Source organism: Anomaloglossus baeobatrachus, chromosome 4, assembly GCF_048569485.1.
Source record: "Anomaloglossus baeobatrachus isolate aAnoBae1 chromosome 4, aAnoBae1.hap1, whole genome shotgun sequence".
Lineage (NCBI taxonomy): Eukaryota > Metazoa > Chordata > Amphibia > Anura > Aromobatidae > Anomaloglossus > Anomaloglossus baeobatrachus.
The window spans coordinates 510952080-510965104 of record NC_134356.1 but is presented as its reverse complement, the minus strand read 5'-3'; the positions used below and the strand labels follow the sequence as shown (position 1 = coordinate 510965104).

Genomic DNA, 13025 nt, shown 5'->3' with positions numbered 1-13025 from the left:
CCTCTAAACCAAAAGTAAAGTAGAAAAATAAAAAAAACCTAATCTACTTCTGTGACCCACAGATGTGGCCTGTTGTGTATGGACACATGGGCCTGCAGGATAGTGCACACAAGCGGACGGTGAAGGGACAAGGCACCATGTAGACACTACTCAAGATCTTTCTTCACATCTCGTACCTCTATAGGGCTGGATTCACACAAGCAGGTGTGGATGCAGTGTAGTTATTTATTTCCCATAGGTCCTATATTTAACCCCTTCCCTCAACAGCCAATAACGTTCTTGCGCTACTTGTTTTCCTCCCCAATTTTAAGTGCTTTTTTATATTTTCGTCCACGTAGCGGTAGGATATTCCAGGATGAGTTATGGTCTTGAAAGACGTCATTTATTTTAATACTTAGCGTACTGGAAAAAAAATCCAATTGTAGTAAAATAGGAAAAAAAAAAATGTGATTCCACTTTTTTTCTGTGTTTTGCTCTTTCGGTGCACTTTCTGACAAAGTTACTCATAATCACTATTCTGTGGAGCAGCACAATTACAGATATATGGAGATCATTTTTTATTTAAGTGAAAAAAAAATTCAAAAATGTGAAAAAAAAATATTTTTGGGGGTTTGTGCTGCTGTTTTGAGACCTGTAAGTTTGTTTTTGCTATGGGTTGAGCTGGATGAGGCTCATTTTTTGCTTAACAAGCAGAAGGGTTCTGCTGAGAACAGATCAGGTTAGGCTGCTTTCACACATCCGGTTTGAGCTCTGCGGCTCAATCCGGCTGTGCAAGCTATGCAACGGATGCGGTGAAAACACCGCATCCTTTGCATAAGTTTTTCCCATGCGGCCCATCCGGTTTTTGCCGTTTGCGGCATGCTACTGAGCATGCGCAGTGGCAAAAACCGCATGCGGCGGCCGGATGCGGTTTTTGCCGCATCGCGCCGCATCCGGCCGCCATAGGCATGCATTGAAAAATGTGGCGCGATGCGGGTTTTTTTGCCGCACGAAAAAACGTGCTAGGCAACGTTCCATCCGGCCGCCGCATCGGCTAAATCTGCCGCATGCGGCAAAACCGGATGGAACGCAAGGCATTGCGGCACAATGCGGCACTAATTAAAGTCTATGCAGAAAAAACGCAACCGGCAGCAAAAAAAAAAAAAACGGTTGCGATTTTCCTGCAAAGTGCCGGAGTGTGCCGCATTGCAGAAACCGGAGGTGTGAAAGCAGCCTTAGATATGCTGTTTGATCTGTTGCATTTTTTTTCAGGGGCGAGTAGTGAATCAAAAACATATTTCTGCCATTTAATTTTTTTTTTTCTACCAATGTTTAAAAGAAGGGTTAACTAATTTTATATTTTGATAGATCACAATTTTATGAACACGGAAATACAACATATGTGCATTTATATATATATATTTTTATTTTTTTTTTTCCTTTATTGACAATGGAGGAAGCGCAGGGTGATTTGAAATGCTATTTTTTATTTAGTAATTTCTTACTTCATTAAACCCCTTAGGGGACTTGAACCTGCGGATGTCCGATAGCTTATACTATATACTGCATGACCATGGCATTGTAATATATAGTGTACAGTTCCATCTCCACTGAAGCTAAGCACATACCTCAGCTTCAGATGAGAATCAAGATGGTGGTGGCAGGGGCCTTTAGCAGACCCTGGGCGCAGTGCAACAACGCTCTGCAGTAATGTTACAGGGTGCTGATGGGAGTCCATAGAAACGAGCACCGCGGGCTGTCATAGTAACCCATCAACGCCCTGCTGTCTCATCACAGGGTGACAACGGGAGAACATAGGAGCGAGCAGCGGCGAGTGTTTGATTTAATTACAGTTGTCAAAGCCTGACTGTAGTATTTAAAGGGAACCTGTCACCTAGAATATGCATTCTGACCTATCAGCAGACGCATGTGTGCCCTAATTACACCTCCCAACCCATCCCTGTGGGCATGATACCATAGAGTCACATGAGCGACGTCCCCGTCGCTCATTTTATCCTGCGCGCATTGCAGCAGGCTTCTCTTCCGGGTTCTCCTTGTCAGTTTCAGACGCGCATGCCTGCGCATGTCTGAAGCCGGCGAGTGAACACCCGGAAAAGAAGCCTGCCGCAATGTGCGCAGGATAGAATGAGCGACGGGGACGTCACAGGGGCGTGATACCACAGAGAGTATGCAGACGTCCATAGCGCAAGGCGTCACCCATGGGACCAAATACCCTTTTACATAGGAAATATGAAGGTAATAAAAAACGTTTTATTACTTTCGTATTACACAATATTACAGCACAGGGATGGGTAGGAAGGTGTAATTACAGTAGGGCACACATGCGTCTGCTGAAAGGTCAGAACACATTCTAGGTGACATGTTCCCTTTAAATGGCTAAGGCTATGTGCCCACGTGTGCGTATCGCATGCAGGTACGCTGAGTTCTGCACTGCAGCGTAACTATATGCGTCCCCAGCACAATCTATGAAGATTGTGCATAATCCATGCGCACGTTGTGTTTTAGGATGCAGTGATTTACCTCGCTGCCAAATCGCTGCGTTCTAAAAAGCAACATGTCACTTATTCCGTGCGCTTTGGATGCAGCCCCCCGCTCTGTCTATGGTGGAGGCTGCATCCAGAGCGCATGAAATCGGCTTTTTTCACTGCATCCATTATGCAGTGTTTCTGCAGCGTTTTGAAGAGCACATGTGCTGTTCCAATCGCTGCAGAAATTTCTGCAGGGACACAACGCAGCGTGGGCACATGCTGTAACAGCCGTGGTCAGAGCTCATCTCGGGCCACACACGTTATAGACAGATGGCCACTATTAACCACAGCCTGTACCTGCCACATGTGGACACAGCTCTGCATGCAATCACTCCTGCAATAATGTACATGATTTGCATTAAGGGTTTAGAGGGAAAAAAGAAATGGAAATAATGGATCAGTTACAAACACAAGACAGATGCAAAATGGAAATATCAATTTTTGAACAGATGAAAAAAAAAAAAAAAAAAAGAGCCAAATAAACAATTTGTCCTGAAGTCCTGCAGTGCTCTGGGCATGTGCACTGCCAAAAATAGATCCGATAGATTACAACAGATCCCCAGCCGTTATGATCTGTTCCTCATAGAGTTTATATAAACAAACAAAAAAGAAGATCCATTTCCTATCTGATATTTTTGGCCTGGCCAAAAAGCCGTGCAGTCTACAGCCCTAATTCATCAAAGCTTTAATGCCAGAATTCTGCTGTCAAAAGCTATGAAAAATCACATTTTTTGTTCAAAGCAGAATTGGAATAATTTTGGAACTACAGTACTGTCATTATCAAGCCGGTATAGCGCAGCTCTGCCAAAATGGGGAACGGGCAGAGGATGAGGTGATCCGGTTCCCCACACTCCAGAGGGGCAGCGGAGTCTGCTACACCACTCACATCAGGGGTCTCAAACATCTGGCCCCGGCTTCTTGTGGCCCAAGGGCACGTGGATGCCTTGGCACTAGCGGCCGGTACAGGGAGCCACCGCTGTCAGCACGTTATTTCACTTGAATGTATTGCCGCACAATGGCACATTACTGCAGAATGGGGACAAAGATGGGGCACATTACTATAGGATAAGGAACATTACTACAGAATGGGGACAAAGATGGGCACATTACTATAGGATGGGCACATTACCACAGGATGTTGGCCAAAGTTACTATATGGTGCTAATTGTAAGATGATAACTATGGTACCAATAAAAGTGTCCCTTTGTCCTGCAAAGAATGCGGCCCCCAAATTAGTTTTACCTATGTGCGGCCCATATACAGGATGTGAAACCTGGCGAGCGGTTATTGGGCAACTAGGGGCCAAGAACAGGAGCAGCTCCGCACCCTCACAGGGCAGCCACGCACTGGAGCCACAGTAGGGGGCGATGTCCGGGTGCAGGGGCCACAGCGGCTGAGGAGAGTGCAGCACCAGAGCCTCAGCACGGCTGCCCCGTCTCCTGACAGGCTGGCATGGCAGGTGGCACTCGTAGTTGGGCACCACTGCAGGAGACACGGAGCACCCGGCATGGGGATGTGACTGTGAGCCGCAGCCTACACGGGCTTCATGTAAAGTTTACAGTGCAGCGTCCATGGTCTCCCAAACCAAAGCTGAGCAGAGCCCGCACAGGTAGCACTCACCGCCACTGACAGCCCCACAGCGCCCATGTGCTGATATACCCGGAAGTCACTCAGTACTACACGTCCTCCTGTCCGTGCGTGTGACGTCACCGCGCAGCTGTAGCGCTGTTGATAGGACGCTCGGCTGTTACTAGGCGACCTCCTGCTTGCCTAGTTACCGAGCTCTCCTACAGATTAGAGAACGTGTCTGCAGCAGCTCCGGCCGGCTCCGAGCGACCGCGCACCCCGACATGAAGCGCAAGTGCATCTGCGAGATATGTACCTGCGGGTAAGAGTGGGGGAGGGGGCACTGCTGGTCTGTACGGAGGGGTCTGCTCCTATCTATCTATCTATCTATCCATCCCTCTATCCATCTATCTATCTCTGTCTCTCTATCTATCCCTCTATCTATCTATCTATCCATTATCTATCTATCTATTTATTATCTATCTATCTATCTATCCATCCATCTATCTATCTATCCATCCATCTATCCCTCTATCTATCTATCTATCTATCTGTAGTTATCTATCTATCCCTCTATCTATCTATCTATCTATCCCTCTATCTATCTATCTATCTATCTATCTATCTATCTATCTATCTATCTATCTATCTATCTATCTGTAGTTATCTATCTATCTATCTATCTATCTATCTATCTATCTATCTATCTATCTGTAGTTATCTATCCATCCATCTATCCCTCTATCTATCTATTTATTATCAAATCAAATCAAATCAAATAAGCTTTATTGGCAGGACCAAATACAAATTAGTTTTGCCAAAGCAAGTGTACATTAGGGGCTGGGGCTGTGGGGATGGTGGGTGGGGACTGTAGGAAGGATGGATGGGGCTCATCCAGGGTGGGGACTGTGGGGGCACTTCTAGGATGGGGGCTATGGAAGTCCATGGCTTATGATGGGGCATATCCACGGTGGGACTGTGGTAACGGTGGATGGGGCATATCCAGGGTGGGGATTGGGGGGCCACATCTGGGATGGGGGGCTATGGAAGTCCATGACTTATCATAGTTCTCTTTCTCGAAGTCTATGACATTCGCTCACATACTGCGCTGCTATCTCCACTGCGCTCTCTTCTTCCCCCAGCAGGATATATATTTTCTCTTCCTCCTTCATGGAGCTGAAATCCGGGAAGAGATGGGAGAGTCTCCTGAAGTGAGTGTCCCTCACTGCTGAGTACTTGGTGCAGTGTAGCAGGAAGTGGGTTTCATCCTCCACGGCCTCCAGGTCACAGTGTTGGCACAGTCTGTCCTCCCTGGGCTTGTAGCTCTGCTTGTGACGTCCGGATTCGATGGCTAGACTGTGGGCACTGAGTCTATATCGGCTCAGGGTCCTGCGGTCTCTGGGGTCCGGGATTTTCTCCAGATACGGGGCCAGTCTGTAGTCTCTCTGTAGTCTCTGGTACGTGGTCAGTTTCTGTGAGGTGTTGATGTCGGTCCTCCAGTCACTGACATACCTCTCCTGGCCCTCGTCTACCATCTTCCTGATTCTGGTTCTTGTCAGGCTGCTGTGATTGGTTATTTTGTCCAGTTGGGTTTGGGAGGGCTGTGCCCGGGGTCCTGGTTCATCTGGCCCACGTATATATATCAGAGCTTTGTGGTGATGGGAGTTTGGATTGCTACTCTGTAGGTGAGCCTGAAATGATAGTGACCTCTTCAGAGCTGCTAGGTGTAGAGGGAATCTGCCCAGCTCAGCTCGACAGGCACTGTTGGAGGTGCTTCGATGGACCTGGAGAAGGTGCTTACAGAATTCCAGGTGGAATATTTCTGTTGGGCTGGATTCCCACCTTGACCAATCTGGGTAAGTGTGAGGGCCCCAGACTTCGCTGCCGTACAGGAGGATTGGGGCAATGATGGAATCGAAGATTTTTAGCCAGACCCTCACTGGTGGCTTCAGATGATACAATGTCCTTCGGATGGCATAAAAGGTTTTGCAGGCCTTGTTTTTCAGGGTCTCTATGGCTTGTTTGAAGCTCCCTGACTGGTGAATTTCCAGGCCCAAGTAGGTGTATTTGTCTGTTCCTGTTAGAGTGTAGCCGTTTAGGACAAATGAAGGATGCTGGTCAAATCTTCTTTTTCTCTTCTGGAACACCATGATGTTGGTTTTCTTTAGATTGATCGGTAGTGCCCATGTGGAGCTGAATTTCTCCAAGATTTGTAGGTTGTCTTGGAGACCTTTCTCGGTTGGTGACACCAGCAGTAGGTCATCTGCATAGAGCAAGAATTTCACCTGGGCGTCATGGAGTGTGAGACCTGGAGCAGGTGAAGATTCCAGAGCAGCAGCCAGCTCATTGATGTAAATATTGAAGAGCGTTGGACTTAGGCTGCAGCCCTGTCTGACTCCTCGGCTCTGCTGGAAATAAGCCGTTCTTCTACCGTTCACACTCACGCTGCAGAGGTTCTCGGTGTAGGAGCTTTTGATGACATCATAGGTCTTTCCTCCTATTCCGCTTTCCAGCATTTTTAAGAACAAGCCCGGGTGCCATTATCTATCTATCTAATTATGGAGCCATGAGGCGTACAGCGGCACAACATCTTCCAGCACCGGGTCCAGGTCTCTTTAAGCTGAGACTTCTCTCTTCGTAATGACAAAGGACGTTGTTCTGAAACGCGTTTGTTATTTTACCTTTGTGAGTTTTTAAGTGTTTTATCAGGGTGCAATCAAATTTAAAGTGAACCTGTCACCTGATTCTTGGGACCAGACCCATGTGCAGTGCAGCACGCCTGAGAGTCCGGCTGTACCATTGTGTTTCAGAGAAAATATACTTTCCAGATCCAGCTAGAGACGAGACTTGGTGCCCCATTCCCAGCACTGGCGCAGGTGACTGACAGGTCTGTCCTATAGTAAGAGACACACCAATAACCCAGAGAAGCCAGGATCTGATAGAGACCTGCCAATCACCCAGAGCAGCCAAGATCTGATAGAGACCTGCCAATCACCCAGAGCACCCAGGATCTGATAGAGACCCGCCAATCACCCAGAACAGCCAGGATCTGATAGAGACCCGCCAATCACCCAGAGCAGCCAAGATCTGATAGAGACCTGCCAATCACCCAGAGCACCCAGGATATGATAGAGACCCGCCAATCACCCAGAGCACCCAGGATCTGATAGAGACCTGCCAATCACCCAGAGCACCCAGGATCTGATAGAGACCTGCCAATCACCCAGAGCACCCAGGATCTGATAGAGACCTGCCAATCACCCAGAGCACCCAGGATCTGATAGAGACCCGCCAATCACCCAGAACAGCCAGGATCTGATAGAGACCCGCCAATCACCCAGAACAGCCAGGATCTGATAGAGACCCGCCAATCACCCAGAACAGCCAGGATCTGATAGAGACCTGCCAATCACCCAGAGCACCCAGGATCTGATAGAGACCTGCCAATCACCCAGAGCACCCAGGATCTGATAGAGACCTGCCAATCACCCAGAGCACCCAGGATCTGATAGAGACCCGCCAATCACCCAGAACAGCCAGGATCTGATAGAGACCCGCCAATCACCCAGAACAGCCAGGATCTGATAGAGACCCGCCAATCACCCAGAACAGCCAGGATCTGATAGAGACCCGCCAATCACCCAGAGCAGCCAGGATCTGATAGAGACCCGCCAATCACCCAGAGCAGCCAGGATCTGATAGAGACCCGCCAATCACCCAGAGCAGCCAGGATCTGATAGAGACCTGCCAATCACCCAGAGCAGCCAGGATCTGATAGAGACTCGCCAATCACCCAGAACAGCCAGGATCTGATAGAGACCTGCCAATCACCCAGAGCACCCAGGATCTGATAGAGACCCGCCAATCACCAAGAACAGCCAGGATCTGATAGAGACCCGCCAATCACCCAGAGCAGCCAGGATCTGATAGGGACCCGCCAATCACCCAGAGCAGCCAGGATCTGATAGAGACCCGCCAATCACCCAGAGCAGCCAAGATCTGATAGAGACCTGCCAATCACCCAGAGCACCCAGGATCTGATAGAGACTCGCCAATCACCCAGAACAGCCAGGATCTGATAGAGACCCGTTAATCACCCAGAGCACCCAGGATCTGATAGAAACCCGCCAATCACCCAGAACAGCCAGGATCTGATAGAGACCTGCCAATCACCCAGAGCACCCAGGATCTGATAGAGACTCGCCAATCACCCAGAACAGCCAGGATCTGATAGAGACCCGCCAATCACCCAGAACAGCCAGGATCTGATAGAGACCCGCCAATCACCCAGAGCAGCCAGGATCTGATAGAGACCTGCCAATCACCCAGAACAGCCAGGATCTGATAGAGACCCGCCAATCACCCAGAGCAGCCAGGATCTGATAGAGACCCACCAATCACCCAGAGCAGCCAGGATCTGATAGAGACCCGCCAATCACCCAGAGCACCCAGGATCTGATAGAGACCCACCAATCACCCAGAGCACCCAGGATCTGATAGAGACCCGCCAATCACCCAGAGCACCCAGGATCTGATAGAGACCCACCAATCACCCAGAGCACCCAGGAGCTGATAGAGACCCACCAATCACCCAGAGCAGCCAGGATCTGATAGAGACCTGCCAATCACCCAGAGCAGCCAGGATCTGATAGAGACCCGCCAATCACCCAGAACAGCCAGGATCTGATAGAGACCCGCCAATCACCCAGAGCAGCCAAGATCTGATAGAGACTTGCCAATCACCCAGAGCAGCCAGGATCTGATAGAGACCCGCCAATCACCCAGAGCAGCCAAGATCTGATAGAGACACGCCAATCACCCAGAGCAGGCAAGATCTGATAGAGACCCGCCAATCACCCAGAGCAGCCAAGATCTGATAGAGACCTGCCAATCACCCAGAGCAGCCAGGATCTGATAGAGACCCGCCAATCACCCAGAACAGCCAGGATCTGATAGAGACCCGCCAATCACCCAGAACAGCCAAGATCTGATAGACACCCGCCAATCACCCAGAGCAGCCAAGATCTGATAGAGACCCACCAATCACCCAGAGCAGTCAGGATCTGATAGAGAACCGCCAATCACCCAGAGCAGCCATGATCTGATAGAGACCCGCCAATCACCCAGAGCAGCCAAGATCTGATAGAGACCCGCCAATCACCCAGAGCAGCCAAGATCTGATAGAGACCCGCCAATCACCCAGAGCAGCCAAGATCTGATAGAGACCCACTAATCACCCAGAACAGCCAGGATCTGATAGTAATAATAATAATAATAATACTCCTTATTTTTATAGCGCCAACATATTCCACAGCGCTTTACAATTCAGGAGGAACATATACAAACAAGTAACAGTTATAGAAAATACAATATTTAAAGAGAAAAAAGACAACGCTGCTCGTGAGAGCTTACAATCTACAATGAGATGGGGGGGGGCAAGGTACAAGTGCTTGTTTACAATGACAATCCAGCCATCTCAAGAAAATGGGGGATAGATAATGGCTGCCTGGAGCAGTTGGCCAGAGCCTTGAGATGCATTTGGGTGCCATGAAGTTTGACATGGGGTTATTTTCTGAGAAGTTGTGGAGTGGTTAGGTGAAATTAGTTTGGCTAGGGAGTGTGATAGGCCGCCCTAAAAAGATGCGTTTTTAGGGTACGTCTGAAGCTGAGTAAGTTGTGATTCGTCCTAACTTCTTGGGGTAGAGCGTTCCAGAGGTTTGGTGCAGCTCGGAAGAAGTCTTGTATTCGGAAGTCGGAGGTTCGAATTACTGTGGATGTTAGTCGAAAGTCATTTGCAGAGCGTAGAGAATGGGTGGGGTGATAGACAGAGAGGAGGGTGGAGATGTAGGGGGGTGCCGCACTGTGGAGAGCTTTGTGGGTGAGAACAAGCTGTTTGAATTGGATCCTGTGATATATGGGCAGCCAGTGCAATGACTGGCACAGAGCAGAGGCATCCGAGTAGCGGTTAGCCAGATAGGTGACCCTGGCTGCTGCATTAAGGATGGACTGTAGAGGAGAGAGTCTAGTTAGGGGGAGACCAATTAATAGAGAGTTACAGTAGTCAAGGCGAGAGTGGATCAGGGCCACGGTGAGGGTTTTTGTCGTTTCCATTGTGAGAAAGGAGCAGATTCTAGAGATGTTCTTGAGGTGCAAGCGGCAGGAGCGGGCAAGAGATTGTATGTGAGAGGTGAAGGAGAGATCAGTGTCAAGTATAACCCCCAGACAGCGGGCCTGCTGCCTAGGACTTATCGTTGTGCCACACACAGAGAGGCAGATGTCAGGTTTAGGAAGGTTGGGAGATGGAGGGAAAAGAAATTCAGTTTTGGAAAGGTTAAGTTTCAGATAGAGAGCAGACATGATGGTGCAAACTGCAGTCAGGCAGTCACTTGTGTTCTGTAGTACAGCGGGGTGAGCTCAGGGGATGAGGTGTATAGCTGTGTGTCATCAGCATAAAGATGGTACTGAAAGCCAAATCTGCTGATGGTCTGTCCAATTGGGGCAGTGTAGAGGGAGAAAAGAAGAGGGCCAAGGACTGAACCTTGAGGAACCCCAACAGTGAGAGGAAGAGGAGAAGATGTGGAGCCAGCAAATGATACACTGAATGAGCGGCCAGAAAGATAGGAAGAGAACCAGGAAAGAACAGTGTCCTTTAAGCCGATAGAATGGAGCATAGAGAGAAGGAGATGGTGGTCAACAGTGTCGAAGGCAGCAGAAAGGTCAAGAAGAATAAGCAGAGAGTGGTCACCGTTACGTTTTGCTGTCATTTGCGGTCATTGGTCACTTTGACAAGGGCAGTTTCTGTTGAGTGTAAAGGGTGGAAGCCACACTGTAAAGGATCTAGAAGAGAGTGAGTGGAAAGGTAGCGGGTGAGACGAGAGTAGACCAGGCGCGCCAAGTTTGGAGATAAAGGGGAGATTGGAGACTGGTCTGTAGTTACTTGTGCAGGACGGATCAAGAAAAGGTTTTTTTAATAATGGAGTAATGATAGAGTGTTTGAGGGAGCAGGGGAAGATACCAGAAGAGAGAGAGAGTGAAGATTTTAGTTAGGTGAGTGGTGACAACCGGAGAGAGGGATTGGAGAAGGTGTGAGGGAAAGGGATCAGTAGGGCAAGTGGTAGGACGAGAAGAAGGGAGGAGCCTGAAGACTTCCTGCTCTGTGACTGGGTCAAATGTGGAAAGTGATCTGGATGGGATATGAGGAGGGATGGGATTCACAAAGCTTGGTGGCTGGGAGCTGATCTCTCGGCGAATGTTTTCTATTTTCTCTGTGAAATACGAGGCCAGGTCATCAGCATGAAGGTCTGTGATAGGGGTCTGTGCTTTGGGACTGAGGAGGGAGTAAAAGGTGTCAAAGAGCTTTTTTGGATTGTTGGATAATGAGGAGATAAGAGTGGTGAAGTACAGTGCTGGCCAAAAGTATTGGCACCCCTGCAATTCTGTCAGATAATACTCAGTTTCTTCTTGAAAATGATTGCAATCACACATTCTGTGGTATTATTATTGTATTGGGTATGACCCAAAACACACTTCAAAAAGCACTAGAAAATGGTTTGACAGAAAGCACTGGAGACTACTAAAGTGGCCAGCAATGAGTCCAGACCTGAATCCCATAGAACACCTGTGGAGAGATCTCAAAATGGCAGTTTGGAGAAGGCACCCTTCAAATCTCAGGGACCTGGAGCAGTTTGACAAATAGCAAAGTGAATAGCAAAAATTACGCCTAAAAAATAATTTTATTGTGAACAAAATAATAAAAAGGTCAGAAAGGACCTAGTTTAAAATTGGACAAAGCCAAAAACGAACATAGGACAGAGCCAGAAACTAATTCAAATGATCCCCATTAGGATCAGCTGGCTACTAATAAGACACCCTATCATACATCATACAGATGTGAAGGATGTGTCATTTGTTAATTTATCACAAATAGGTGCTGCTATTATGGATGAAAAATAGGAAAGGAACGGTCTTACCCCATCTGCCGTATACCTATTTCCCTGGTTAAAGTATGGACACCTAATGCTGGATGGTTTACAGTTACCGCAGGCAGGATAACCTGGTCCTCGGACCTCTGACTCAGGATCCCCAAAGGTAAATAAACATGTGTCCAGCGGTGTAAAAAAGCTTCTCCCAACGCGTTATCTACTCATATCATCAGGGGAGATGTCCGGTCAACAAATGACCCATACAATATAGCATAGCATAGCATCGTATCAATTTACTGTGGAAAAAACAGAACAGACAAACACCGTCACCAAAAAGGTCCTTGCCACAAGTGCACAAACAGCACAGCACCGGCATGCAGGCAATAACACTTACTTCCATCAGGAATACACGAGTCCTGGGCAGCGCGCACCTCACAAGCTGCGCCGCCTAGATTTAAAGTGCCGGTTACTTGGAGTGGCGTCTGACGTCACATCCGCCTGAAAGATGGTGAGCTCACTTCCGGGTCACATGATCGGGACCGCGACGCATCACCGAGTGCGTAACCATAGCAGCCATAACATATTCATATGGCTACAACAAAATGGCCACTGGTATAAACGCCATCATGGCGAGAAAGGGGGCCAATAATGTAAATACGAACCCATCTATACAAAATATGGGTAATCACGAAAAACCCAGACACATGTCATAGGGAGCCCAGATAGAGTATGCAAGCTTAGAGGATAGCAACAAAATTAAAAATAATGGCCAAATAAAACCGAAAAGGAGGTTCATTCCTGAGAGGATTAAAAAATGAAAAAATCAAAAAAAATCAAAAAAACCCAGGGGAGGAGAGACCAACCCGAGAAGCACAAAAGGCGGGGGGGGGGGGGGGGGGGGGGGTTTTGATAAGCCAAAAAACGGATACTAATAATGGAATAGAGTAAAAGAGAAAGAAACCTCCACCAAGACTACGACTATTACTAACCATAGTTAAAGCTGGTCCTA

At 48.2% G+C, this 13025-nt stretch overlaps 2 protein-coding genes across 2 annotated transcripts in view; one reads left to right on the top strand and one right to left on the bottom strand.

The window, feature by feature from the left end:
• The window catches only part of EFL1 (elongation factor like GTPase 1), a 472312-nt gene extending 468087 nt beyond the window's left edge, over window positions 1-4225 (bottom strand). Inside the window, exon 1 of the mRNA XM_075345858.1 lies at window positions 4149-4225. The gene's annotated coding sequence lies outside the window, so the exon portion shown is untranslated. The remainder of the gene's footprint in view (window positions 1-4148) is intronic.
• A 42-nt stretch (window positions 4226-4267) lies between these two features.
• SAXO2 (stabilizer of axonemal microtubules 2) overlaps window positions 4268-13025 on the top strand; it is a 53014-nt gene continuing 44256 nt past the window's right edge. The window contains exon 1 of the mRNA XM_075342772.1: window positions 4268-4416. Coding sequence (XP_075198887.1) covers window positions 4379-4416 — 38 coding nt within the window. The 5' untranslated portion in view covers window positions 4268-4378. The remainder of the gene's footprint in view (window positions 4417-13025) is intronic.